Source organism: Neofelis nebulosa, chromosome 7 (assembly GCF_028018385.1).
Source record: "Neofelis nebulosa isolate mNeoNeb1 chromosome 7, mNeoNeb1.pri, whole genome shotgun sequence".
Lineage (NCBI taxonomy): Eukaryota > Metazoa > Chordata > Mammalia > Carnivora > Felidae > Neofelis > Neofelis nebulosa.
Genome location: NC_080788.1, coordinates 55,766,401 through 55,793,381, shown reverse-complemented (window position 1 = coordinate 55,793,381; position 26,981 = coordinate 55,766,401). Strand labels below are relative to the sequence as shown.

Here is a 26,981-nt window from a genome sequence, read left to right as displayed (position 1 = left end):
TCTTGACAAAACAACTAGTATGTGTTGCAGGCTCAGTGGAATTTGTTTAATAAGTTGCACATTTGTCATTGTAGATCAGTTCTTTGGGTGCCAGGAGACATAACTTCTTCATTATAAAATAAAATATTTGTCCTTGCTGGAAAATGAGCACTGAAGAATGTCAATCACTCTGCCATTTCTAGAAGCCTTTCTCTGGCCAGCTGAGTGTTCTGAATTGAGCCTCCAGTAGAGGGGACATCTTGAGAGCTAGGTCTGGCATTGAGTTTTGGCCTGTCACCTATCTTTGTACCTTTTCTGGGAGACTGTGACCCAACCTTTCTAAAAAGGCTAATGGAAGGAGGGAGGAGAGCAGCTATTTGCTCGAGGTCTTGGGCAGCTGTGGGAAGTCAGACGATTCCAAATTTTTCAACTTGCAAGTTTCTATCTGGCCATAGATTTTGTCAGAAAAGGCAACCTGTTAATTATTCTGAGGGACTTACAGACAAACCTCTTTTTTTTTTCTTTTTTTTAAGTCTTATGGTGCCTGATGAGAGACAGAAGCAGAAAAATGTTCACCTCTGGCTCCAAAGGCTGACCTATAGCTTGCATAGTTTCAATAAGTGTCAAATATGTGCTGGTTGCTATATTCTTAAAGGGTCTCGTGACTGCCTGTACATCTCACCAATAGTTAATATTGAACTAAGTGATAAGCACCAGAAAAATCTTGCGAAAGTAGTTTTATGAGTAGAGATTAGAAGAAGACATTTATGTTCTGATACTCCCTGCATGTTCCCTCCCCCTTGAGCACTAAACATATAACCACCAGCTTCACACAGCAAAAATGCAGCCTTTTCTGCCTGTGGGTCCAGTCCCTGCGCTACTTAAATAAACTTACTGAGTTTATACATCTCAAGAATTCTTCCTTGACCATTGTACTCCATTACCCGCCCCCGCCTGCCCCCCAACACTGCCCATACCCATATGTGTTTGGCTCTAAAATCTTTGAAGACTTCCTCCAAGAACAACAAAATTTTTCATTTCTTCTAAGGAAGCCTCTTAGGTTAGCCTTACATATTCTGATTTGGGGCATGTTCAGCATTTCTTCTGTTATTCATTTTTGTTTTGGAGTGGGCAAAAACATGGAAATAATTTGATTTGCTCCAAGGAAAAGGGCTTTGAAAATAAACTTCATACAATATTTAATCAGGAGGTGACTTGAAGAAGATAAATTGCTTTTATTAGGTAGGACATCTACAAAGTGGCTCTCATCACTGATCTAGACATTACATATTTGTCATTGTACATCAGTTCTTTCCAACGTAGGAGATACCATTTAGGGAGGAACATTTTCCAAAAGCCCTCCAGCCCTTCTCTTATCATATTGTCCAGAACTGAGTCATATGCCCATCCTAAACCAATCACTGGCAATAGGAATTGGGGCCAATGTACTTAGCTCATCCTAAACATGACTTAGCTCTTCAGTAGGGACAGCGTCTTGAGGGAAAGGAACAGACACATTCTGCCAACAAAAAAGAAGTGGGTGATAATGTTGTGCACACAGTCAACACATCCCTATTTTTTGGATGTGGAATCTAGGCTCACTGGCAAGTGATGTAATAGATTCAAACCATCTTGGATCCTAATCACTTCCTCATTATTCTAACCTGAGAAAAGCATGGTTTGCACTAACTGGATTGGGGCTATGCAGCACAGACCTAATCTGGTTTTAAAAAGGCAGTTCTTTAGGACAGTGCAATAACTCCTAACCACTTTTAGTACACAGGCCTCTTATCAATGATACAGCAGCATCTGCATATATTTTCAGGGAAAGAAGCAGCATCAGTGTTAGAGATATACATGGTTTAGGTTTATGGACAATGCTTGGTGAACATCTGGGTTCATAGCCACCTTAAAGTAATCCCACCGCCACTCTGGATACTTGCTCGGCTGCGCGAGAGTCCTTCCGTAAGTCACTTCTTTCTCATCTGTAAAATGAAGATAAAAACATCTACTTTGAAAGGCTGTTGGAAGGATGAGGACAAAAGTATATGTACAGAGTACCATGATAATTGGCCCATTATAGACACCCAAAAACCATATGCTATTACTTGTGTTTATACATAGCCTAAACCTTAAGAAAACTGACAGGTGAGAATCTGGAAAAACTTTTAACCAATTACAACAGAGATCGGAACTCATGGGAAGATCAGAAAGCATCATTATGTGAATAGTTGAGCATCCAAGAACCAAAACAACTGTTTAATAAACAAAGTCTTGCTAGAGACTTTGCAGGGTAGATTGTGAAATTGCATCATATTGTACAAAAATACCCAGAAAAACTTGCAGTCAATGAAACCATTAATACCTATAGAGCCATTGTGATCATGCATGAACTGGGTTCACCCTCTGTTCTTATAAAATGAACTGTTCCTGGAGTTCATAGGATTGGGGAAATACAGGAAGCAGAATTTGGTCTAGTACATTATGTACACAACATGATTAATGAAACTGTGAAATCAACTTTGTTGTGAGGAGACAAAATCTTTCAAACAAGGACTATGCCTGAATCAAAACAAAAATAATTTTAAAAACCACATTTTTGTCGGTTCTATTCAATTTATTCATCAGACATTTTAAATACAAAATTTAATTTGATCTCAAAGTTTCTGTATTATTGCCAAACTTTATAGAAGCCATTCCGTTTATATTATTTTTAAAAATCAAATTTCTCTTTAATGACATTTGCCATTTTGATTTCTAATTAATTTGCTGTCCTGGTCCTCGAGGAAAAATGTTGTTATAATAATATCAAGAAGTTTTAGAATGGCATATTTACTGCTAGGAAATTCCTAAATGTCTTTTTTCTTTTTAGATGAACCATTACTGGTTGAATTTTAAAATTACAAAAGATGGTCCTATTGTATTATAGGTTCTTCGGTTGTGTTGGTGAATTCCTGGTTGCAAAATAACTTCCACATAATGTCCTATTCCATAAACCTCCATTAAAGAATAAAAGCTGGGGCGCCTGGGTGGCTCAGTCGGTTAAGCGTCCGACTTCAGCTCAGGTCACGATCTCGCGGTCCGAGAATTCGAGCCCCGCGTCGAGCCCCGCGTCGAGCCCCGCGCTGATGGCTCAGAGCCTGGAGCCTGCTTCCGATTCTGTGTCTCCCTCTCTCTCTGCCCCTCCCCTGTTCATGCTCTGTCTCTCTCTGTCTCAAAAATAAATAAACGTTAAAAAAAAAAAAAAAGAAATATAAAAAAAAAAAAAAGAATAAAAGCTATTTTTTTTTTCCCCTACATCCTACGAAGAAGGCGAGTTAAACTGATTTTACATGTGGAGAAGCCTGCTGAACTCATTTTCCTTCTTGGGAGCATAGGGAAGGAGGAGAAGGAGAGGGAAAAGGAAAGAAATCTCCTTTACAATAAATTCCAGCTCACCCATAAGCCAAGCGAAATAAAGACAGTAGAGGGATTAGGACTGTTTGGACTCTCAAGTAAAAAAAGTAAAAAGACCTAGATGAAATCAGTTCCTTAGGTGGGGCAAATGGAAGATGTTAACAATAGAGGAATCTGAGTGAGGGGTATATGGTGACTGACTATACTATATTTGCAACTTTTTTTTTTTTGGTAAATTTGTAACTATTTTAAGTGAAATTTATTAAACAAACAAAAAAAAAGTCCTGCGTGTGACCCTTCTGGCTCTTCCACATGTCAACTATGTTAAACTTGAGCAAAATATTTAACCCCTCTAAGCCTCAAATTTCATTCATCCAAAAAATGACCATATGGAGCCTACTTCACAAGACTGTAGTGAGGATTAAATGAGCTAATGAAGTGCTGGACACAACACTCAGCATGAAGTTAGTGTCTGCAAAGTAATTATCATCATTAATGTGTGCCCATCAAAGGGCTGGGCATTGCAGTATTCAATGGAAGGCACAACCACTAAAAAGCACCGTGTCCTCGTTTCTTCCTGACTTCTCAATACGTGTAGATGGAACAATAATCTTCACAATCACCTAGGTTCTAAAACCCCTTTTGGTGCTTCTCTTTCCCTTGATCTTGCATTCAATCAGGCAGCAGGTCCTGTTAAACCTACTGCCGTACTCTTCTCAATCTTGTCACCTCTTCATTCCAACCACTGGCTCCTGTCTATCTGTACCAAGATATCATCTTCCTGGCTTTCCTGCCTATTTCCTCTGTTCCTCCAAGCCCTCCTGCAGCATGGTCTCACTAATCTCTCTACATCATGCTACCTAACCCTCAGTAACTCTCCATTTTCAATGAACCGAATTTCTCATTCTTTGCTTTGGCATTCAGGGCCACCCATGATCTAGCCTCAATCTACCTTTCCAGCTGTTTTTCCCACTACTCCCCTTCATACACCCTTAGATCTAATTTACCCAAATCATCAACTAGTCGTGAGACATGCCTGAATCTTAATAGCAGACACTGAGACCCAGAGACACTAAGAAAATAGCCAAAGGTCACAGAATTTATAGCAAAGCAGATTTTCAGTCATTGATGGCATTGTAAATTAATACGTGGGGAGTATTCAACGTCTGCCAACATATAGCAGCGATGGAAAAAAATCAAAAGACAAGATATTAAAAACCAATGTATCTCTGAGGACTTGAAAAGTAAGGTTTCACCTGTTCTGGATCCAAAAGTAGTACAGGTGGCCAGGAGTTCTCCAGAGTATCAAGGATTACAAGTGTCCTACCTAAAGTGGAGAAAGGTAAAGCTAACTATTTAAACTAGTAACCCAGGGAGAGCTCCCTGAGCCCAGGGTGACTGAAAACAACAATCACTGCCTGAGGCTACCACTTATATACAAACTATGTACCTAGAGAGCCTAGAGGATACAGACATAGCCTTGTGGCCAAGTTGCCTGCTGGCTCAGTAACTGCATTGAGGATACCCCTAATGGGCCAGAAACCACCTATGTAACACCTGCTCCCGAACTGGGGAAACATGGGGCCAGGCAGAGGCAACCACAAAAATCTAGACAGGGCGGATGGAGAGAACTCAGAAGGAAGAAAAAAAAGTCATCTTCAGTGTTATACCACAAGCTAGAATTACATACACATGGGGAAATTAATTCTATGAAAGGTAATAAAAGTTAACAATTTGGATAGAACCTCACTCCCAAGTGACATCAATAACTACCCTAGAAGTAACCTTAAGTATTTTTAAGTCCTAAAAATAGAAATAGAATCTATTTTTTAAAAATTACTAAACAAGGGGTGCCTGGGTGGTTCAGTTGGTTAAGCCTCCAGCTCTTGGTTTCAGCCCAGGTCATGATTCCCAGCATCATGGGATTGAGCGCCGCATCAGGCTCTGTGCTGAGCATAGAGCCTGCTTGGGATTCTCAATCTCTCTCCCTTGTCCTCACCCCTCCCCTGCTCACACATGTACTCTCTCTAAAAAGATTTCTAACAAAATAAGCAGAAATTACACAAAAAGTATAGGTACATACACCAGAAATTCTGGGCGTGAAATTAAAAACTCCATAAATGGAATGCACAAAGAGTTAGCAAACCGGAAGACCACCCTGAGGAATTCCATGAGAGACAAAGATAAAAATATACAAAAGAACAACTAAGAGACACAGAGAATGAGGTTATGTTTAATGAGAGTTCCTGAAGCAGAGAATATATGAAATGGTGAAGCTATATTCAATTTCTTCAATTCTTCACCCAAATGTTACCATGTCAGTGTGATCTACCCCCACTATTCCATTTAAACTCGTGACCACCTCTCTATCACTCCTCCATTCCCTTATCTGACCTGAGTTTTCTCCATAGCATTTACCAGCCTCTAACATACTCCATAAATTATGTATATTAACTGTCTCTCCCGACTACAATATGAGAGCTATGAGGATAAAACTCATCTGTTTTGGTAAGTGCTATATTCCCTTAGAACATTAAAAAAGCAATTGTTACACATCGTAAATATGTAGTGAATGAAAATTAATGGCTGAATATTTTTCATAATGGAAGAAAATCAGCGAGCCCTTGGTTTGAAGGTGAACAACAAAAACCTAAAAAAAAATGTTATCACACATTATTATGACAATTGGAGCGGTTTGAATTTAAATAGTGTTTATATTTATCAATATACAATTTCTTAAGTATGAAAACTGTATTTATGTAGCAAAATGTCTTTGTTCTTAGGAGATGCATTCTTGAGTATTCAATGATGAATTGTCATGGTGTCTACAACGAACTTTAATATTTAAGAGAAAAAACATGAATTACACATATGCATGTGTGTATATTTACAAATAAATATAGAGCAAATGTAGCAACTTAACGATTGGTAAATATAAATGAAGAATATACAGGTGCTTATTTTCTATGGATTATAAAGTTTTTCAAGATAACAAATTTTCAAGATAACATTAAGGAAAAATTAGTACATAGAAAAGAACTTAGCAGAATAGATAAAAATAAGAGAACTTCTGGGAGAGTAAGATACCAACAGTTCCTCTCCTCCCCACAAAGCAAGTATAACACTAGAAAAAAGATAGTCAAAAACCACCTTTTCAGGGCTCTGGAAATAAACAAAAGGGAAATAACAACTTGAAAAGGAGACTCTGAGGCATTCTTACCTGGGGCTATTTCCATTTTCCTCTCCAGCTTGATAAGGTAGGTAATGCTAACAGGACAGGGATGGCAGTGAAAACTAACAGTTCCTCTTCCAGGGTGGGCTCACCTGATCTGGAGTGGAAGGCAAGAAGTGCATACCCAGTGGTATTGTTAGTAAAAACAGGAAAGTTAGAGGGACCAAAAAAAAAAAAAAAAAAAAAAAAAAGGTGTATAATTCAGCTTGCCTGAGATTATGGTCCCATGTGAGACTTGAATCCAGCAGACTAACGAAAAAATTAGCAAGAAGACTGCAAATGAGGGGCTAAATATGCTCTCTGCACATCTGTGCCTGAGCAGGAGGCTGCATGCATATATAAGGAAGATTTAAAGGGCCCAAGCTCTCCACATATCCCTGGGCTGACAGAGAGGGTGAACACATGTCACAAGACCTGGAAAGGCTCAGGGGGGAGTAAAAGTGGGGGAAGACCAAAAAAAACTTGCCTGAACTTGGAATGCATACCTCATACACCTACAGATACATCAGGAGAGGACAGATCTACTGACTTAAGGCTTTTGACTACAATCTCTGACTAACCATTGGATGACCACTCAACTATAGATATGTAGGGGCATCCTCTAAAAGAGCTAGGCTCAAAAACTAAAACTACAAACTAAAATAACTGAGCAGAGAAATCAGCAGACACATGGCAGGAGAGAGATTTTTCAGATTAAGTCCAGGCAAATTACAAAGCAAACAAATTAACAACAAAAGCAGCAACAACCGTCAGGGGAACTAATGTCAAATCTGGAGTTGCTATAATATGTTACATAACATCTCCAGTTTTCAACAAATGTGTGAAGCATATAAAAAAAAAATAAAGTGTGACCCATATTCAAGAAAAAAACCATCAAGAGAAACTATGTTTGTGTTCAGATGTTGAATATAATGAGTAAAGACTATAACTCACAGAAGAACATACACTGCATGATTCTACACAGATGAGATATCTCAAACAGTCAAACTCATAGAAACAGAATGGTCATTGACAGGAGGAAGAAATGGGGAGTTGCTGTTCAAGGGGTATACAATTTTAGTTATGCAAGATGATTAAGTACTAGACATCTGCTGTAGAACCTTGTGCCTATAGTTAATACTGTATTGTGCACTTAAAAAACTGTTCATAGATCTCATGTTAAATGTCCATACCACAATAAGAAAAAAGGACTACAAAGCAACTATTATAAATTTGTTTAAAAACTTAAAGGGAACAATGATTAAAGACTTAAAAGGAAATATGACAGGGGCACCTGGGAGGCTCAGTTGGTTAAGCGTCCAACTTTGGCTCAGGTCATGTTCTCGCGGTTTTGTTAAGTTCGAGCCCCGTGTGGGGCTCTGTGCTGACAACTCGGAGCCTGGAGCCTGCTGCGGATTCTGTGTCTCCCTCTCTCTCTGCCCCTTCCCCACTTGTGCTCTATCAAAAATAAATAAAATGCTAAAAAAAATTTTAAAGGAAATAAATATGACAGTGAATCAACAGAGAATCTCAAAAAAAAAAAAAATAACCCAGCTCTTATTAAAAAGAATCTATGAGAATGCTAGAGTCAAAAACAGTAACTGAAAATTCCTAGAAAGGAATTTTTTATCCAATTTAAAATACAAGATAATAACAATTGAAGAAATATGTACAGAGCCTCCAAGACCTGTGGCACAGCACCAAGGGTATCAATATACCTAAGAACCCCAGAAAGGGGCAGAGAAAATAATAAAAAGAATAATGATTAAAAAAAACCCCTAATTTGATAAAAATATTAATATACAAATCCCTGAATCTCAACAGACCCCAAGTAGTGTCAACAGAACAAATGCACACCTAGACATACAGTGCTCAAACCATTGACAGCCAAAGAGAAAATTTTAAAAGCAGCAGGAGAAAAACAACTCATCACAAACAGGAAAACAATGGTGGCCCTAAGGCAGGGAAAAGAACTATTTAAAGTGTGGGGTGGATGTGAGGAGTGCTGGTGGCAACCAAAAATTCTAAATCCATCAAACTCTATCCTTCAAAAATTAATTTGAAGTATTTTCCAAAATAAAGACTGGCTGAGAATTTGTTGTTGGCATACTTATGTGAAACACTAAAAAAAAGTCCTTTAGATGAAAGGAGTTGACGACAGACTTGGTAACCTGAATCCGTGGGAAAAAATGAACAGCAACAGAAACAATAAATATTATTAAACATACATACATTCTTTTATATGTGTGTGTGTATATATATATATATATATGGCCTCTTTTCTTCTCTTGAATTCTTTAAAAGACATTGTATAAAGCAATAATTATAATTATATTGTGTGTGGATATAAATATATGTATATGTGTGTGTGTATATATATATATATATATATATATGAAATAAAATATGAATGTAATATATATGACAATTAATAGCACAAAAGAAGGGTAAGGAAATACAACTATGCTGGAACCAAGTACCAGAAGTTAGTCAATATTAATCTGAAGTAGTCTATAATAAGTTAAGATGCCTATTGTAATACCTACAACAACCACTTAGAAAATGACTTAAAAAATAGTAAAACTTAAGAGTAATTAAAGTGGTGCGTGCCCTAATAAACATGTTTAATACAAAATAAGGAGTACAGGAGTAATCCAATAATAAAAAAGACATAAGATATAGAGAAAAGCAAATAGCAAAATGGCACATGTAAAGCCAACCATAATTTTATTAAATTTTATGGACTGAAATAACTCTAATCCAAAAGCAAAGCTTATCTGACTATATGTGTGTGTGGGGGGGGGGGGGGGGGAAGCAAGATCTAACAACAGGCAGACTACCAAAGAGCCACTTCAAATTGAAAGACACAAATAGGTTAAAAGGAAAAGGACAGAAAAATATACGCCACATAAGCAGTTATAAGAGAACTGAAAAGGGGCGCCTGGGTGGCGCAGTCGGTTAAGCGTCCGACTTCAGCCAGGTCACGATCTCGCGGTCCGTGAGTTCGAGCCCCGCGTCAGGCTCTGGGCTGATGGCTCGGAGCCTGGAGCCTGTTTCCGATTCTGTGTCTCCCTCTCTCTCTGCCCCTCCCCCGTTCATGCTCTGTCTCTCTCTGTCCCAAAAATAAATTTAAAATGTTGAAAAAAAAATTAAAAAAAAAAAAAAAAGAGAACTGAAAAGTCTGTATTAATACCAGACAAAATGGAATTTAAGACAAAAAATATCATTAGAGACAAAGAGAGACATTTTATAATAATAAAAGGTCAATACACCAGAAAGACAAACCAAATATAAAGGTATATATGGTTAAAAACAGCCCCAAAATACATGAAGTAAAAACTGACAGAATTGAAAAGAAAAAACAGACAATTTAACAATTATAGTTAGAAATTACAAGTGTTCTACTCTCAGTAACTAACAGAACAAGCAAGCAGAAAATCAGCAAGGCTATAGCAGAATTGAGTAACACTGTCACCAACTTGACATTTTTTAACACTCCACCAAATAAGAGAATATGTATTCTTTTCAGATGAATGTGAAAGAAAGGTTCTCTAGCAAAGACCATATGCTAGCCCATAAAAGAAGTCTCGAAAAATTTGAAAGGACTCAAATCATTCAGAGTTTATTCTCCAACAAATAAATTAAAAATAAACAAATAAATTCAGAAAATACCCAATGCGTGGAAACAAAGTGGCACATTCCTAAATAACCCATAGTTTCAAAAAAGAAGAAATTAGAAAATATTTTGACTAAATGAAAACAAAAACACAACATATCAAAATTTATGAGGTATAGCTTAAGCAGTGCTTAGAGGGAAATTCAGAAGTTGAAATATCTATATTAGAAAAGTAAGGTTTCACATCAATAATCTAAGTCTCCACTTTAACAGTAGACAAAGAATGAATTAAATCTACAGCAAGCAGTAGGAAGGAAACAAAGATCAGAGGGGAAAGAAATCAATGGACTAGGAAACAGAAAAAACATTAAGAAAATCAAAGAAACCAAAAGTTTTTTGGGAAAAATAATCAACAAAATTGGTAAACCTATAGCTAAGCAAAGAAAAAGAAAGGTGACATAGAACACCGAAACAGGGATGAAAGAGGCGACATCAACAACAACCCAAATTAAAAGGATTATAGAAGAACCAATTTTACACAATTTTTTTTTTCACAAAACTGGGGGAAAAAATAACTTTCCCACTCATTCACTGAGACCACTATTACCCTTTGACCCAAGCAAGACAAAAATATCACAAGAAAACTAGAGACAAATATCCCATGTGAGATTTCACATGAAAATCCTTAAGTCACTATTAGCAAATAAAATCCAGAAACATATAAAACAGATTAAGCACCACGAAGAAGTAGGACATCTATGAGGCTCCAACGCCCTCTATATTCTGACATCACCCTTCAGATTAATGTAAATTAACAGTCGTAGCTTGGCTGTGTAGTCCCTTCATTTGCATACTAATCAATACAAACCTTTATTGGTGGTTGTGTGTGGAGGGTATAAAATAACCTAATCCTATTGAAATTATGGACATCAAAAAGTTTAAGGATACCATGAAAGAAGCAGAAACCAAGCAGATTTCCAATTCCAACCTTGATGTTGAGAATGGAGATGTGTGACAATGATTTAAAACCAAGATGAGGGGTTCCTGGGTGGCTCAGTCGGTTATGCGTCCGACTTCGGCTCAGGTCATGATCTCGCGGTCCGTGAGTTCAAGCCTGGCGTTGGGCTCTGGGGCTGACAGCTCAGAGCCTGGAGCCTGTTTCAGATTCTGTGTCTCCCTCTCTCTGACCCTCCCCTGTTCATGCTCTCTCTCTGTCTCGAAAATAAATAAACGTTAAAAAAAATTTTTTAAAACCAAGATGAAAAGGTAGGTAAGCAATGAGCAAGATTTTCAGTTCAATTATATCCAGAGTTTAAAACTATCAATCACCAAACAAATCTACATGAAACATGGTTTAGGGGTTTTCCCAGAATGAGAAAGGAGACACCCCAACTGTTGGAAAAACGGCACTGGGTCTCCAGGAACACAAGTGAGACTTTGAATAGATGGTGTGTTCCTTCCTCCAGCTCATGTTAACACAAGCTCTGAAACCCGGGACTAATTTGGAGGCTTATCTATATCTGGTCAGCAATTCAGGTGACAGTGCTTTCCAACCCTGTGGAAGGTTCACTTCTAGGCTCTTGCTTTTAGAGATGGTTATAAGCAGGAAGATGATAAACCTTGCCATCCATCCATCCAACCACTACCCAACTTAGTCTGGTTAAAAAAAAAAAAAAAAAAATGCACGCAATCAACCCACAAACACAGTCCAGAATACAGTTCAGGGTAAGAGATATGAAGGAAAGCTGTAATAAATGTTTTCAAGACGTACTTGCATTCACTGAAAACTTGCATATCCATCTCTAGGAATCTGAAAAAAAAATTCATATAGAAACAAAAGTATTTAGGTGGTCATTCATTTCTGCATAGTTTAGTATTACAAGCTTAATTATAACCATTTACACATTCAATGCAATCCCTATCAAAATAACACCAGAATTCTTCACAGAACTAGAACAAACAACCCTAAAATTTGTGTGGAACCAGAAAAAAAACCCAAATAGCCAAAGAAATGTTAAAAAAGAAAACCAAAGCTGGAGCCATCACAATTCAGGACTTTAAGCTGTATTGCAAAGCTTTAATCAAGACAGTATGGTCCTGGCACAAAAACAGAAACATAGATCAATAGAACAGAAAAAAGAAACCCAACTAATCTTTGACAAAGCAGCAAAGAATATCCAATGGAAAAAAAGACAGTCTCTTCAGCAAATGGTGCTGGGAAAACTGGACAGCGACATGCAGAAGAATGAAACTGGACCACTTTTTTACACCATACACAAAAATAAATTCAAAATGGATAAAGACCTAAATGTGAGACAGGAAACCTTCAAAATCCTAGAGGAGAAAACAGGCAGCAACCTCTTTGACTTCAGCTGCTGCAACTTCCTACTAGACGTGTCTCTGGAGGCAAGGGAAATAAAAACAAAAATGAACTATTGGGACCTCATTAAGATAAAAAGCTTCCACACAGTGAAGGAAACAATCAACAAAACTAAAAGGCAACTGACAGAAAGGGAGAAGTTATTTGCAAATTACACATTGGATAAAGGGTTAGTATCCAAAACCTATAAATAACTTATCAAAACCAACACCCAAAAAACAAATAATCCTATGAAGAAATAGGCAAAAGACATGAATAGACACTTTTCCAAAGAAGACATCCAGATGGCTAACAGACACATGAAAAGATGCTCAACGTTCCTCATCATCAGAAAAATACAAATCAAAACCACGAGATACCACCTTACACCTCAGAATGGCTAAAATTAACAACTCAGGCAAAAATAGATGCTGGTGAGGATGCAGAGAAAGGGGAACCCTTTTGCAGTGTTGGTGGGAATGCAAACTGGTGCAGCCACTCTGGAAAACAGTAAGGAGGTTCTTCAAAAAATTAATAATAGAACTACCCTATGACCCAGCAATTGCACTACTAGGTATTTTTCCAAAGGATACAAAAACGCTGATTCAAAGGCACACATGCACCCCAATGAATATAGCAGCACTATCAACAAGAGACAAATTATGGAAACAGCCCAAATGTCCATCGACTGACAAATGGATAAAGCAGATGTAGTGTGTACATACATATACACACACATACAATGGGATACTATTCAACGATCAATAAGAATGAAATCTTGCCATTTGCAACAACATGGATGGAACAAGAGTGTATTATACTAAGCGAAATAAGTCAGTCAGAGCAAAGACAAAAATATGATTTCACTCACATGTAGAATTTAAGAAACACAACAGATAAACACAGGGAAAAGGAAGGAAAAATAAGATAAAAACAGAGAGGGAGGCAAACCATAAGAGAGTCTTAAATACAGAGAACAAACTGAGGGTTGTTGGAGGGGGGGGCGGATGGGGGGACGGGCTAAATGGGTGATGGTCATTGAGAAGGGCGTTTGTTGGGATGAGCACTGGGTGTTGTATGTAAATGATGAATCACTGGGTTCTACTCCTGAAACCAACACCACACTGTACATTAAATAACTTGAATTTAAATAAATTAAAAAAAAATTACAACTTTCTGCCCACAGCATTAATAAGTTAGCCAATTCTGTACTATAAATGAACATAAAAATCTAAAACTTTGAAATTTTTTGCTAGAAGACGATGTTTATTTTGATTTTTAAAATGTAATATTTCAGATGAAAGAAAGGCTGTAAAACCATAAAAGACAGATACAGTCTCTGGCTGTCACAGGAGATTTGAAGTAATGCAAATGTCAGCTAAAAAAAAAATTCAGATTAATATTTTAAATAATGAAACCAGGACACAATTATGTTGTGTGGCAATTCTTGAAATACTTCTTTTCCACTAACTGCAAGCAAGGATCAAAATTTGGAGTAGCTATTTCCACTCAAAAGCATGTTGAGTAGATCTATAGCTCCATTAAATGTGGCTCATTACAAACATTAAATTTCATTGGCCATACATACGAATCATCCAGATTCATATCTTATTCTGGGTGAATTTCAAACATGCCAATATAACGTTTCTATAATTACAAAAGAATCCGTGACAATTCTATAGACCATATGCAAGTTTATTTAAATAATGTAACATTGCACAGAAAGCTAATTTGTAAGTATAAAAATAGATGGTTTGGCAACCACATATAAAGCACCACACAGAAGCAGATTACACATACGTCATCAGGCCTTTGGAAGATTGAGGCACCATTAATATCTCAAGTAATTTTATAAGAATACTTTGCTCATATGATAGATGTTATTAAAACATCTCAAAATAGATAAAGCCCACAATTTTTCCAGTACGAAGTCTTCCCTTCCAGTTTTCTTGTCAATATATCAATGATTTTTCTTAAATACTGTACAACAGTTAGTCCAAATTGACAAAGGGGCTATCAAAACCACTATCTTGTTGGCTAGACAGAGGAGCAATCAATTTTCTCAAAGGCTGCCGACACACTGATGAAGGTGCTGTACTGCTCAGTTTTTGGAAATCTGACTTTACTAGATCAGCCTTATGATGATGGGTGTGTCTCAGATTCATATTGATCTCTGGCTGGGAACACAGGGTTTCTTCTGACAGGTCTGAAGTGTGACCACTCTGACGTTTCACTGGTTGACAAATTATACCATTTTTCTCTGTATCTGAAAGACAACCGGCTGCTGATGAGTGTTGGAAATTAACAGATTCAGCTGGTATATCCAGAGTTTCTTGTGGTCTACCATGTAAAAATGACACTTCGTGACTGTCGCAGGGCAAAGTGGCACTGTTGGAACGCCACCCCACGGAGTCATCAAAGTCCCCTCCATCCTTTACTGGAGTTTCCCAAACACCCAAACGTTGACTTTTCTCAGATGCAGCATTTTCACTTTCCATTAGTGGATTGCACTTGTATACTTTTAAACCGAGTCTTTCATTAGGACCTCGAAAAGCTGTATGTGTGGATCCAGATTCAGAAAGACTAGGGGTGTACCTAGGTGACGATTTACTTCCGAAGGATCCAAGAAAGGGGTATGCAGCTGAATGCTGAAGTGAGTCAGAGCCAGTATCACTGCGGTCTTTCTTCTTGTGCAAAACAAAGCCTTTTTCACCTTCATATGGAACAAACTCAGGAGAAACATCATTTGGCAAAATGTCTAGATGTTTGTAAGTGTTTTCCCCAAACTGAGAGTCTGACTGTGACTCTTTGGAACCCATGTGCTTTACATCGTCATGTTCTGCATCTGCTAACCGCCGTCGTAGGTTACAAGCAGCCCTTCTCTTAGGAACTTGGTCACATGTACTCCTGGGAATACTTTGTATACTGTTTGATTTGCTTTCAGTATGATGCCCTGTATTCTGATTCACATCATTTCCTTTTGATCTTTCAACTCCCGTCATCATCTCCGAAGTCAGAGGTACTACTACTACTACATACGAAGGAACAAAATTAGGGGAAAACAAAATTAGGATAAAGTTAACATTGAAAGGGGAGGAAAAAATTATGTTTTCATGTATTTCTGAAGAATGTATGTATTTTCATCAAAGAAAATACATCAATGCTGGACATTTAAAAATATTGTTTTACAAATCCGCATTGAATAAAGTTAGGTAGTTGTTATTGAAATCTGACATTATTGTTATGCATCTGATCTATTATTTCCTGCAACAGATATTCTAGCATTTCAGGAGCCAACTGCAAGTTTCCAATTCTGTTCTGATGAAGAAATTTTGCTAGAAGAAACCCCAACACTCAACAACTACATAAGCATACCACCCCCCTGCCCCCCAACGCCCCCCACCCCCCCTTCCCCCCAGCACACACACACTAGCTAAGACACTAAATCTGACCAGAGGCAAAGCAGCCACATAGCATAAAATCAGAGGCATATCTCAGAAAAGTGTACCTTGGTCCCTACAGCATGGAAAGGGTTTGCTTCCACTGGGGACATTCACACAATTGCCCCAAATCATTAATACCCAAGGTTCACATCACCATTCTCGAATTTACACAATCTTTGTGTTTTGAAGAATGACTACCAATATCAGACTTGTGAATTTTTGAACAATCTCTGCTTCAAGCTTTCCAGAAGTTCAAAAACCCCATTTCCCCACAGGTTCAAAATCTCCCAGTGTGACTGGAAATTTATCAATTTTTTCACCCATTTCCATCAGCTTTTGCTTTATATATTCTAAAGCTATTTTATCATGAGCAGAAAGAACTCATTTGTAGGTTCTTGGGAGTCTTCTTTACCATTATCAACTGTCACTTTAATCCCTCTCAATGTGAACTATAATGTGCTTAATATTCTATTTAACTCTATAATTTATCTACAACTATCAACATATCACTGCTTGGCAAATTAGTCTCCATTCCTTCATTTTGAATTTTTGATGTTGTTCTCATAGAGAGAACATATGTCTGGATTTTTTTTTAATTAAATTTTTTTTTTTAACGTTTATTTATTTTTGAGACAGAGAGAGACAGAGCATGAACGGGGGAGGGTCAGAGAGAGAGGGAGACACAGAATCTGAAACAGGCTCCAGGCTCTGAGTAGTCAGCACAGAGCCCGAGGCGGGGCTCGAACTCACATACCGCGAGATCGTGACCTGAGCCAAAGTCTGACGCTCAACCGACTGAGCCACCCAGGCGCCCCTGTCTGGATTTTTAAAAAATGAAAATTATGGCCTTTTAATAAGTGAGTTTAAACTATTCACCTTTAGGGTGATTACTGATGTTTTACGCTACAGTAAGTTTCTATTTACCAAAGCTTTCTAGTTGTATTTTGCCTCTTTCGTGATTTTGTTAGATTGAAAACCTTTTATTCTGAGTTTTTCCCCTACTACCTTGAAAGGTATATATTCTATTTCTCTATTGGTTAGCCTTAAATTTTAATACACATACTTGTATTTTTCTAGCAATGGCTGGCATTAACAGTAACTATATCTTTTCCTTAAAAATAGTAAACTTCTTAGCATATTATACAATATGCTCTTACATCCTTTTGAGAATACTATACTTTTCTCACATTCTCTCAGACGCTTTAGTTTGTTCTGTTAATTCTGTCTCCAAAGGCATAAGTTCTGTTGGGTTTTTTGCCTTGTCTTCTTTTGAGTTAGGTATCTTATCATGGTGCTGGCTTTCTATAGATATTTCGTGATTCTTTGTTGAATGCTTATCTTTAAAAAAATTTTTTTTAACATTTATTTATTTTTGAGAGAGAGAGAGAGAGAGAGAGAGAGAGAGAGAGACAGACAGACAGACAGACAGAGCATGCACAGGGGAGGGGCAGAGAGAGAGACACACACACAGAATCTGAAACAGGCTCTGAGCTCCGAGCTGTCAGCACAGAGCCCAATGCAGGGCTCGAACCCGCAAACTGTGAGATCATGACCTGAGCCAAAGTCGGGTGCTCAACCAACTGAGCCACCCAGGCTCCCCTGAATGCTTGCTTATCTTTTAGATGTTCTGAATATGGCATCTGCTTGTTTAAAATAGTTGAGAGTGCAGTAGAAGGAAGAAGCTGCAGGGTAGAAAAACCTAATAGCTTGGTACTTGGGGCATGTGGACTGTAAGTTCCTCCTTAGTATAACTAGCCATCTAGAGCCTTGCCCTGTTCTGAGACTCTGTTCCTGCTGCCCTTACTCTAGCCCAATACTGGGGTTGGAAAAGGGAAAGGAGAAAGATGATAAAGAGGGTGACCTCACCTGGTTACTGTTACTCTAGAACACCAACTCATTACCTCACTGGGATCCCCGAGGCATACTACTTCTCCTGCAACATACTGCCTTCATATGTGACACAGTTTTGCTATTGGTCCTGCCTGTAGCTCTCCTCTTCTGGCAGTTTTGAATTGAGGTTTCCATCTTCAGGCTTATACGAATTTCTTTCTTTCAGGGATTTCTCAGAGCTTCTGGTCCATCGATTATTTAGCTTTTTATTTTTTAATTATTTATGTATTTTTAAAAATGGAAGTACAGTTGCCATGCGATGTTATGTTAGTCTCAGGCATATAGCATAGTGATTCAACACTTCTATGAACATGCACTGCTCACTGCAGTAAGTGTGATTACAATCTATCACCATACAAAGTTATTATAATAGTCTTGACTATATTCCTTATCCTGTACTTTACATCCCTGTGACTTGCTTATTTTATAACTGGAAGCTTGTACCTCTTAATCTCCTACACCAGTTTCACCCATCCCCCACCTCTTCCCCTCCGGCAAACATCAGTCTGTTCTCTATTTGTGAGACTGTTACTGTTTGTGTACGTGTTTGTTTTGCTTTTTAGAATCCACATATAAGTGAAATCATGTATTATTTGTCTTCCTGTCTGACTTATTTCACTTACAATACTCTTTAGATCCATTCATGTTGTCACAAATGGGAAGATTTCATTTTTTTATGGCTGACTAACATTTCTGTGTATGTTTGTGTGTGCGTATCAAGTCTTCTCTGTCCATTCATCTAGATGGACACTTAAGTTGCTTCCATATCTTGGCTATTATAAATAATACTGCGATAAACATAGGGGTGCATATATCTTTTCAAATCGGTGTTTTTGTATTTTGGGGGGTAAAAACCCAGTTGTGCAATTACTAGATTGTAAGGTAGTTCTATTTTTAATTTTTTGAAGAACCTCTATACTGTTTTCCACAGTGGCTGCACCAATTTGCATTACCACCAACAGTGCAAGAGGGTTCCTTTTTCTGTACATCCTCACCAACGCTTGTTGTTTCTCGTGTTTTGATTTTAGTCGTTCTGACAGGTATAAGATGATATCTCATTGTAGTTTTTTTTTTTTTAAATGTTTATTTATTTAGTTTAAGATGGTGGGGGGGAGCATGAGTTGGGGAGGGGCAGAGAGAATCCCAAGCAGGCTCCATGCTGCCAGAGGACAGCCCAACGTGGGGCTCAATGTCATGAACCATGAGATCATGACTGGAGCCAAAACCGACTGAGCCACCCAAGCAACCCATCATTGTAGTCTTGATTTGTGTTTCCCTGATGATGAGTGATGTCGAGCATCTTTTCATGTGTCCCTTGGCCATCTGCACATCTTCTTTGGAGAAATGTCTGTTCATGTCTTCTGCCTATTTTTTAATTGGATTATTTGCAGTGTGGGTGTTGAGTTGTACAAGTTCTTTATATTTATTTTGGATATCCCCTTACCGGATGTATCATTTGCAAATATCCTCTACCATTCAGGAGGTTGCCTTTTTGTTTTGTTAATTGTTTCCTTTGCTGTGCAGAAACTTATTTGTTCCAATGTAGTCCCAATAACTTATTTTTGCTTTTGTTTTACTTGGCTGAGAAGACATCCAGAAAAAAGTTGGTAGGGCCAATCTCCATGAGGTTATTGTTTATGTTTTCCTTTGGGAGTTTTATGGTTTGAGGTCTTACTTTTATTTAGGTCTTTAATATGTTTTATTTTTGTATTAAGAAAATGTTTAAGAAAATGATATGGTTTCATTCTTTTGCATGTAGCTATGCAGTTTTCCCATTATTAAGGAGACTGTCTTGGGGCATCTGGTTGGCTCAGTCAGTTAAGCATCTAACTCTGGATTTCAGCTCAGGTCATGATCTCACAGTTCGTGAGATCAAGCCTCATGTAGGATACTGTGCCGACAGCGTGGAGCTTGCTTGGGATTCTCTCTCCCTCTCTCTTTGCCCTTTTCCCACCCTCCCTCTCTCTTTCAAAATAAACATTTACAGAAAAAAGAGAGACAGTCTCTTCCTCATTGCATATTCTTGCCTCCTTTGTCATAGATTAACTGACCATATAACCATGACTTTATTTCTGTACTCTCTATCCTGTTCCATTGGTCTGTGTATCTGTTTCTGTGCCTGTACACACTGTTTGATTACTAAAACTGTGTGGTATAGCTTGAAGTCTAGAATTGTGATACATCCAGCTTTGCTCTTCTTTCTCAAGATTGCTTCTGCTATTCAGGGTCTTTAGTAGTTCCATACGAATTTGAGGATTATTTGTCCTAATTCTGGGAAAAATACTTTGACACCTTGTTTGGGATTGCACTGAATCGCTAGACTGCTTTGAGTAGTATGGGCATTTTAACAATATTAATTTTTCCAATCCATGAGCATGATATATCCTCCCATTCCTTTATGTTATTTCCAATTTCTTTCATCCATGTCTTAAAGTCTCCAGAGTATATAGGTCTTTTACCTCCTTCATTAAATTTATTCCTACGTATTTCATTCTATTTGATGCAATTATATTTGTATCATTATATTTTCATTCTATTTGATGCAATTTATTCCTAGGTATTTCATTCTATTTGATGCAATGGGATTATTTTCTTAGTTTCTCTTTCTGATACTTTATTAGTCTATACAGACACAACAGATTTCTGTAATTTTATATCCTGCAACATGACTGAATTCATTTATTAATTCTGGTTGTTTTTTGGTGGTGTCTTTAGGGTCTTCTATGTATTGTATCATGTCATCTGCAAAAAGTGACAGTTTTGCTTCTTCCCTACCAATTTGGATGCTTTTTGTTTCTTTTTCTTGTCTGACTGCTGTGACTAGGACTTCCAGTACTATGCTGAATAAAGTGGTGGGTAAACATCTTTGTCTTGTTACTGATCTTAGGGAAAAAGCTTTCACTTTTTCCCCACGTCAGCTGTGGGTTTGTCATGTTGGTCTATATTATGTTGAGGTGTAATCCATCTTAACCCACTTTGTTGAGAATTTTTATCATAAACAGATGCTGAATTTTATCAAATATTTTTTCTGCATCTATTGAGATGATTGTATGGTTTGTCATCTTCATTTTGTAAATGTGGTGTATCATGTAGATTGATTTGTGGATAATGAACCATCCTTGCATGCCTAGAGTAAATCCCACTTGATCATGGTGAATGACCTTTTTCATGTGCTGTTGAGATTAGTTTGCTAATACTTTGTCAAGGATTTTTACATCTATATTCATCAGAGATACTGGCCCATAGTTTTCTATTTTTTATAGTATCTTTTTCTAGGTTGGTATCAAGGTAATGCTGGCCTTATAGAAATGAATTTGGAAGTTTTCCTTCCTCTTGTATTTTTCGGAATAGTTTGAGGACAGGGATTAATCCTTCTTTAAATGTTCGGTAGCATTCACTTGTGAATCGATCTAGTTGTGGGCTTGTGTTTGTTGGAAGTTTTATGCTTATTCAATTTTGTTACTAGTAATTGGTCTATTCAGATTTTCTATTTCTTCCTAGTTCAGTCTTAAAAGATTGTATGTTTCTAGAAATTTATCCCTTTGTTCTAAGTTGTCCAATTTGTTGGCATATAATTTTTCATAGTAGTCCTTTATATTCCTCTGTATTTCTGTGGTGTCAGTTGCTACTTCTCTTTCATTTCTAGTTTTGAGTCCTATCTTTTTTTCTTGATGAGTCTGGCTAAAGGTTTATCAATTTTATGTTTTTAATAGACCAGCTCTTGGTTTTGTTGATCACTCCTACTTTTTTTTTTTAGTCTCTCATTTATTTCTGTTCTGATCTTTATCATTTTCTCCCTTCTACTAACTTTTTAAAAAGAGTTTCTAGCATTTCTCGGAATGGACGTAACAATAGAAAGCTGATGAATATGTTCAGTCTGTCTACTTGAGCTGGAAATTCTATACTCTTTTTTGAAAGTTTCCAGTTTAAGTAAAACACAGCTACAACTTTATAAATTAACTCGCTCCTTACATTCCTTACTCTTTTTCATACTAAAAATATTAAACATCTAAGAGGCAAGGGAGAAAAAAACCCTTCAAGTGACTCATTTTGACATACCTGACTGTGTAGTTTTGCTCTGGGATTTATTAGAAATAGGCGTTTCCAGCAATTTTGCCATTGTAGCAAGTTTGCTAGCAGCATTCATAATCTTTTTCTCAGCCCTGTGGGGAATTCCAGAATATTAAATTAATAATAGTTTAAAGGAAAAAATGAGTTTCCTTAGCCCCAGGATTTCTGTTTTCCTATTAGTTCTGCCAATATTTAGGGTAGTACAGACATAAGCCTCTCTTAACCCCTAATGGCTGATCATGTAGAAATAGTTAATTTTGTGGTTAAGGAAAATGTTTAGAAAATGACAACATGATGTCTTGGTAGGCTCAGGACACGCTATTTGTTTAGACTGAACTTACCCTTCCTGTTTTCCGTTATCCTGCAAAATCTGTTGGAGGCAAGTCAAGTAATACTTGCGCATCTTTCGGGCAGTTTCTTGACGTTCCCGCAACACCTCTGCTTTTACCATTTCCGCAGCTCTTTCTTTACTCTCTTGAATATAACGAAGCATATCACCTAGAGGGGAGGTGGGGTAGGGAGTTGGTGTGAGACAGGAATCCCCACAAAAATGCAAGCTTACTATCAGTTTTTCACAAATAGGGGAGGCAAACTTCAGATCAGTTTTCTGGGAGATGAAGTGACTAGAGGTATAAACATTATACTTTTCCACAATCATTAAAATGGAATGTTTCAGATCACTATTTTGGGAGACTCAGAGGAGAAATAATCTACAAGTCCTTTTAGAATGAAGATAGCCACATATGGTAAGGAAATAGCATATTCCCTAGGAAAACTTTGTCATATTCTAAAACACTAAGGCAAGAAAATAATATTAGATACAGAAACTTACACATTTCGATTATGTATAACGTGTCTGATTAAGAAAGGAAAAATAAATACACAAAAAGGGTGAGGAAGAAAGGAAGGAAGAACCAGACACAGAAGGACAGAAGGAGGCAATATGAACCAGAGAGACTCAGATTCCTATCACTTATGCTCTGAAAAATCCATTTTTCAATATTATTCAATTCTTTAGGCAGCAGTTAAAAGTATCTAAGTAAATATAATACTACAATCCATGAGAGATATGTATAAAATGCCAGGGAGAAGGATGAGACTTATATCGCCTTCTGGAATTTACATTTAAAAATAATTCACTGCTTGCAAGTTTTCTTTTTAATATTGGATTGAGACTACCATTACTTAAGGTTATCATTTTTTTTTTATTTTATTAAATCTAGGGCTACATCCTACCTCTAGAATATATCACCATTCCTATTAAAGATTCAATTCATAGAGGAATTTCCCTCAATATCAGTAAGCTCTTCCTGAAGATTAGACGCTCTATGCGAAAAATACTAACTGGAAGGCTCTTTCTCATTATTTGAAGTGGGACAAATTAAAATGGAATACATGTCAACACAAAACCTCCAACCAATGTCTAAAATATTAAACAAATACATATACATACAAGTTAGCACACCAGTATGAAAAAAAACGCTTAAAATTTCACTTCCCAACTGATACAATTGTTAATAAAAAGTTGCTTTGTTTGTATTTGTAGTAATATGGCCTCTGTTGGCACTGGCAACAACTGAGGAGCAAATTCTCTTTATTGACACTAAGTGGGCTTTTCCAAACATCCAACATGATGCTGATGATCTACCAATTACATCTGGAACTTAAGACCTTTCCCATTCATTCTGTTAAAAATAAATGCAATTTGGGGGCATCTGGGTGGCTCAGTCAGTTGAGCGTCTGACTTTGGCTCAGGTCATGATCTCACAGTTTGTGGGTTTGAGCCCCGCATCGGGCTCTGTGCTGACAGCTCAGAGCCTGGAGCCTACTTTGGAGTCTGTGTCTCCTGCTCTCTCTGCCCCTCTCCCACTTGTGCTCTGTCTCTCAAAAATGAATAAACATTAAAAAACATTTTTAAAAAATAAACGCAATTTTAAGAGGTAAACATACAGTTCTCCTGTATCAACACTGGTTACTGTTCTGGGACACACATGGAATCTATGCAATATTGTTTGTAATTAAAAAACAGGAGATATTCTACTGAAAAAACATAAACGAGAGAAATGCTCTGCCAGGTGTGCTGCATCACCTCTTACTGCAAAGGACTTGATGAACAAATTTATATGTATGATTTAATCCACTATAAAAATAATGACAAACAACAGAACAATGCCTAACTACTATGATCTTTACAAAGACAAATATAATATGATCTCACTCATATGTGGAATTTGAGAAACGCAACAGATGAACATAGGGGAAGGGAAGAAAAAATAAGATAAAAACAGAGAGGAAGGCCAAACATTGAGACTCTTAAATACAGAGAACAAACTGAGGGTTGCTGGAGGGGGGCGTAGACGGGGTGGGGGTGGGTTAAATGGGTGATGGGCATTAAGGAGGGCACTTTTTGGGATGAGCACTGGGTGTCAGTTTTAAGAGATGAATCACTGGGTTCTACTCCTGAAGCCAAGACTACACTATCTGTTAACTAGCTTGAATATAAATTAAAATAATAATAACACTGGCATTGAACAATATAAAATTAAAAAAAAAAAGTTTACAGTAGAAAGTAAGACTTGCTAATTTAAAACTCACATGACATTTTGTTTTAGTTATTTAAGTTTTAAGATTATGAAATTTTTAGTTTGACATTAGTGCCCAAAAAAGGAACAGGATAATTAATAATAATTAATGATGTAAAATAACTCTACCCTCATGTCACTTCCAAAAGATATTGGGCAAAATTACCCATTGCTGCATAATTTAGAAAAGGAGTCACTAATCTCTTCTAAAAGCAGGTAAGATCTCAGAACAAAATAATTTGGAAAATTCTCCCAAATTACTAGTACTAGTGAGTAAAAAAATGGTTCAGACAACCTTAAAATCCTGCGACTCCCCTTAGGAACTTACGCTTAATTTTTTTTACAGCTTTAATGTACTGTCCACGAAGTTCCTCCAAGGCCTTCCCACTGCACAGCAGGCAAGCATTTTCAATGGCCCCTTCTGACAATGACCTAAAAATGAACCAAATATTGCAAACAGAGATTTTAAGTAAAAATATCTATATATTCCAATAACATCCAATTGAGATGTGCTAAAAAATCATATATGAGGTCTTTATTATGTAGTTATTTAAAATAAAAGAAAAACGGAAACAAATGTTATGGTTACTTAAATAAATCATGATAAATCCACATGATGAAAATATATGCAGCAACTGAAAAGCATATTATGGGAGGATATTTTATGACATATGGAAATGTTTATCTTAGGACATTCAGTTAATAAAAGGTTACAAAACAGCTTCCATAATAATCTCTATTTTTAAAACATGCACACGTGTGTACAAAGGGGTTTAAATGATATAAAACAAGAGGCTGACAGAGGGTATCTGCTGAGAATAGGGTTTTGGAAGATTTTCTTTTTTTATACTTCTTGCTATATAACAATGACAAGTTTTATATTCTTGGTATGATATTATTAATATAATTTATATAAAAAATTAAACATACTTAGAAATAAACAATTTCTTTAAAATAGTATAAGTCTGGGGCACCTGGGTGGCTCAGTCAGTTAAGCCTCCGACTTCAGCTCAGGTCATCATCTCATGGTTCATGAGTTCATGCCCCACATCAGGCTCTGTGCTGACAGCTCAGAGCTTGGAGCCTGCTTCGGATTCTGTGCCTCCCTCTCTCTCTCTGCCTCTTCCCCGCTCATTCTCTCTCTCTCTCTCTTAAAAGTAAATATTTTTTAAAAAGTAATCATAAAATAAATAAAATGAAATAAAAATGGGACTGTATTATAAATATTGTTCTATAACCTGTTTTTTAAATTTAATAATATATTTTGGATATCTTTTTAAATAAATCATTCTTGGGGCATCTGGGTGGCTCAGTCAGTTGAGCGTCCTCCGACTTCGGCTCAGGTCATGATCTCACGGTTTGTGAGTTTGAGCCCCGCGTTGGGCTCTGTGCTGACAGCTCAGAGCCTGGAGCCTGCTTCAGATTCTGTGTCTCCCTGCCTCTCTGCCCCTTCCCTGCTCATGCTGTCTCCCAAAAACAAATAATGTTAAAAAAAAAAAAATGTGTTTTTTTAATGGTAAAAGTCTACCTTGGTGGTGTTCTGCAAAGTGCTCTCAGTTCTTCCAATTTACTCTTCATGTCATTGTTTTCTTCTATTAGTTCTTCAACAACTTTATTATTCTCTTCTAAAAAGGAAAGTTAATAGTGGTCAATTAACCTTTTTTTCTTCAGTCTTCCTTTCCCTTAAGTTCCCAGAGCAAATGTTTATAGAGAAGATTGTGGGAATTCCAGCTGCTCCCTACATCACTCATTCCCTGATGAATCCTAATGTCACCACTCCCTGTTCTGGCTCCTCAGTGCTTGAAATCTGGATTCCACCCTCATCTTGCCTGGGTCACACACTGCCCTGGAATAGGTTTCCAACCGTTTCGGATGCATCTGTTTTGTTTCCCAGCTACACTGAAGCCCCCTAGAAACATACCAGGTCTTGTAATTTCACAATCCTTATGCTCCTATACATGAGCACTGAACAAGCACTTCTAAACAAAATAAAAAGAAAGTTGAGCTTAAGTAGGTGCCACTTTCACAATTAATGTAAGATTTTCAATTCTTTAAACTTTTAAAAAGAGGATGAGAGGAAACCGATGGAGTCCACATGGAACGGAGAACAAAACATGAATTTCTGAGTGAGAGAGACATGGGTTTAAATCCTACCTCTGCTCCTTACCAGTTAAATGAGCTTAGGCAAATTACTTAAATTTTCTGAACCTGAGTTTTTTTCATATGGAAAATGGAGACAGTATTACCTACTTTGAAGATAATAGAAATAAAATAAGTGCATCTTATATAAAGCCTGGCAATACCAATGTCTAATAGATATGACCACGGCACACCATGTTTCCTGCCATGCTCCTCTCTCAACACACCCTGTCAATTGAGTAATAAAGTGCTCTATTTCTCCTAGCGATTGACATAACTGGTATGTTTTTAAATC

At 37.2% G+C, this 26,981-nt stretch overlaps 1 protein-coding gene and 1 long non-coding RNA gene across 14 annotated transcripts in view; both read right to left on the bottom strand.

Moving 5' to 3' along the window:
- Nucleotides 1-1,190: 1,190 nt before the first annotated feature.
- LOC131516598 (uncharacterized) lies at nucleotides 1,191-12,018 on the bottom strand. Of its 2 annotated transcripts, none has more exons than XR_009264165.1 (3): nucleotides 11,974-12,018; nucleotides 6,596-6,704; nucleotides 1,191-1,964 (listed from the first exon to the last, which is right to left on the bottom strand). It is a non-coding gene; the product is annotated as an uncharacterized LOC131516598 (long non-coding RNA). The 2 variants fall into 2 exon arrangements; XR_009264164.1 differs by lacking the exon at nucleotides 1,191-1,964 and adding an exon at nucleotides 3,841-4,702.
- A 2,217-nt stretch (nucleotides 12,019-14,235) lies between these two features.
- The window catches only part of CEP152 (centrosomal protein 152), a 92,098-nt gene continuing 79,352 nt past the window's right edge, over nucleotides 14,236-26,981 (bottom strand). For 9 of the 12 annotated variants that reach the window (XM_058737808.1, XM_058737805.1, XM_058737812.1 and 6 more), the window contains 5 exons: nucleotides 26,076-26,172; nucleotides 24,876-24,979; nucleotides 22,307-22,463; nucleotides 21,954-22,057; nucleotides 14,236-15,589 (listed from right to left, as the gene is read on the bottom strand). In XM_058737808.1, the coding sequence (XP_058593791.1) occupies nucleotides 14,553-15,589; nucleotides 21,954-22,057; nucleotides 22,307-22,463; nucleotides 24,876-24,979; nucleotides 26,076-26,172 (1,499 nt within the window). In that variant the 3' untranslated portion in view covers nucleotides 14,236-14,552. The remainder of the gene's footprint in view (nucleotides 15,590-21,953; nucleotides 22,058-22,306; nucleotides 22,464-24,875; nucleotides 24,980-26,075; nucleotides 26,173-26,981) is intronic. The other 3 variants (XM_058737809.1, XM_058737815.1, XM_058737814.1) reach the window with 1 other exon arrangement.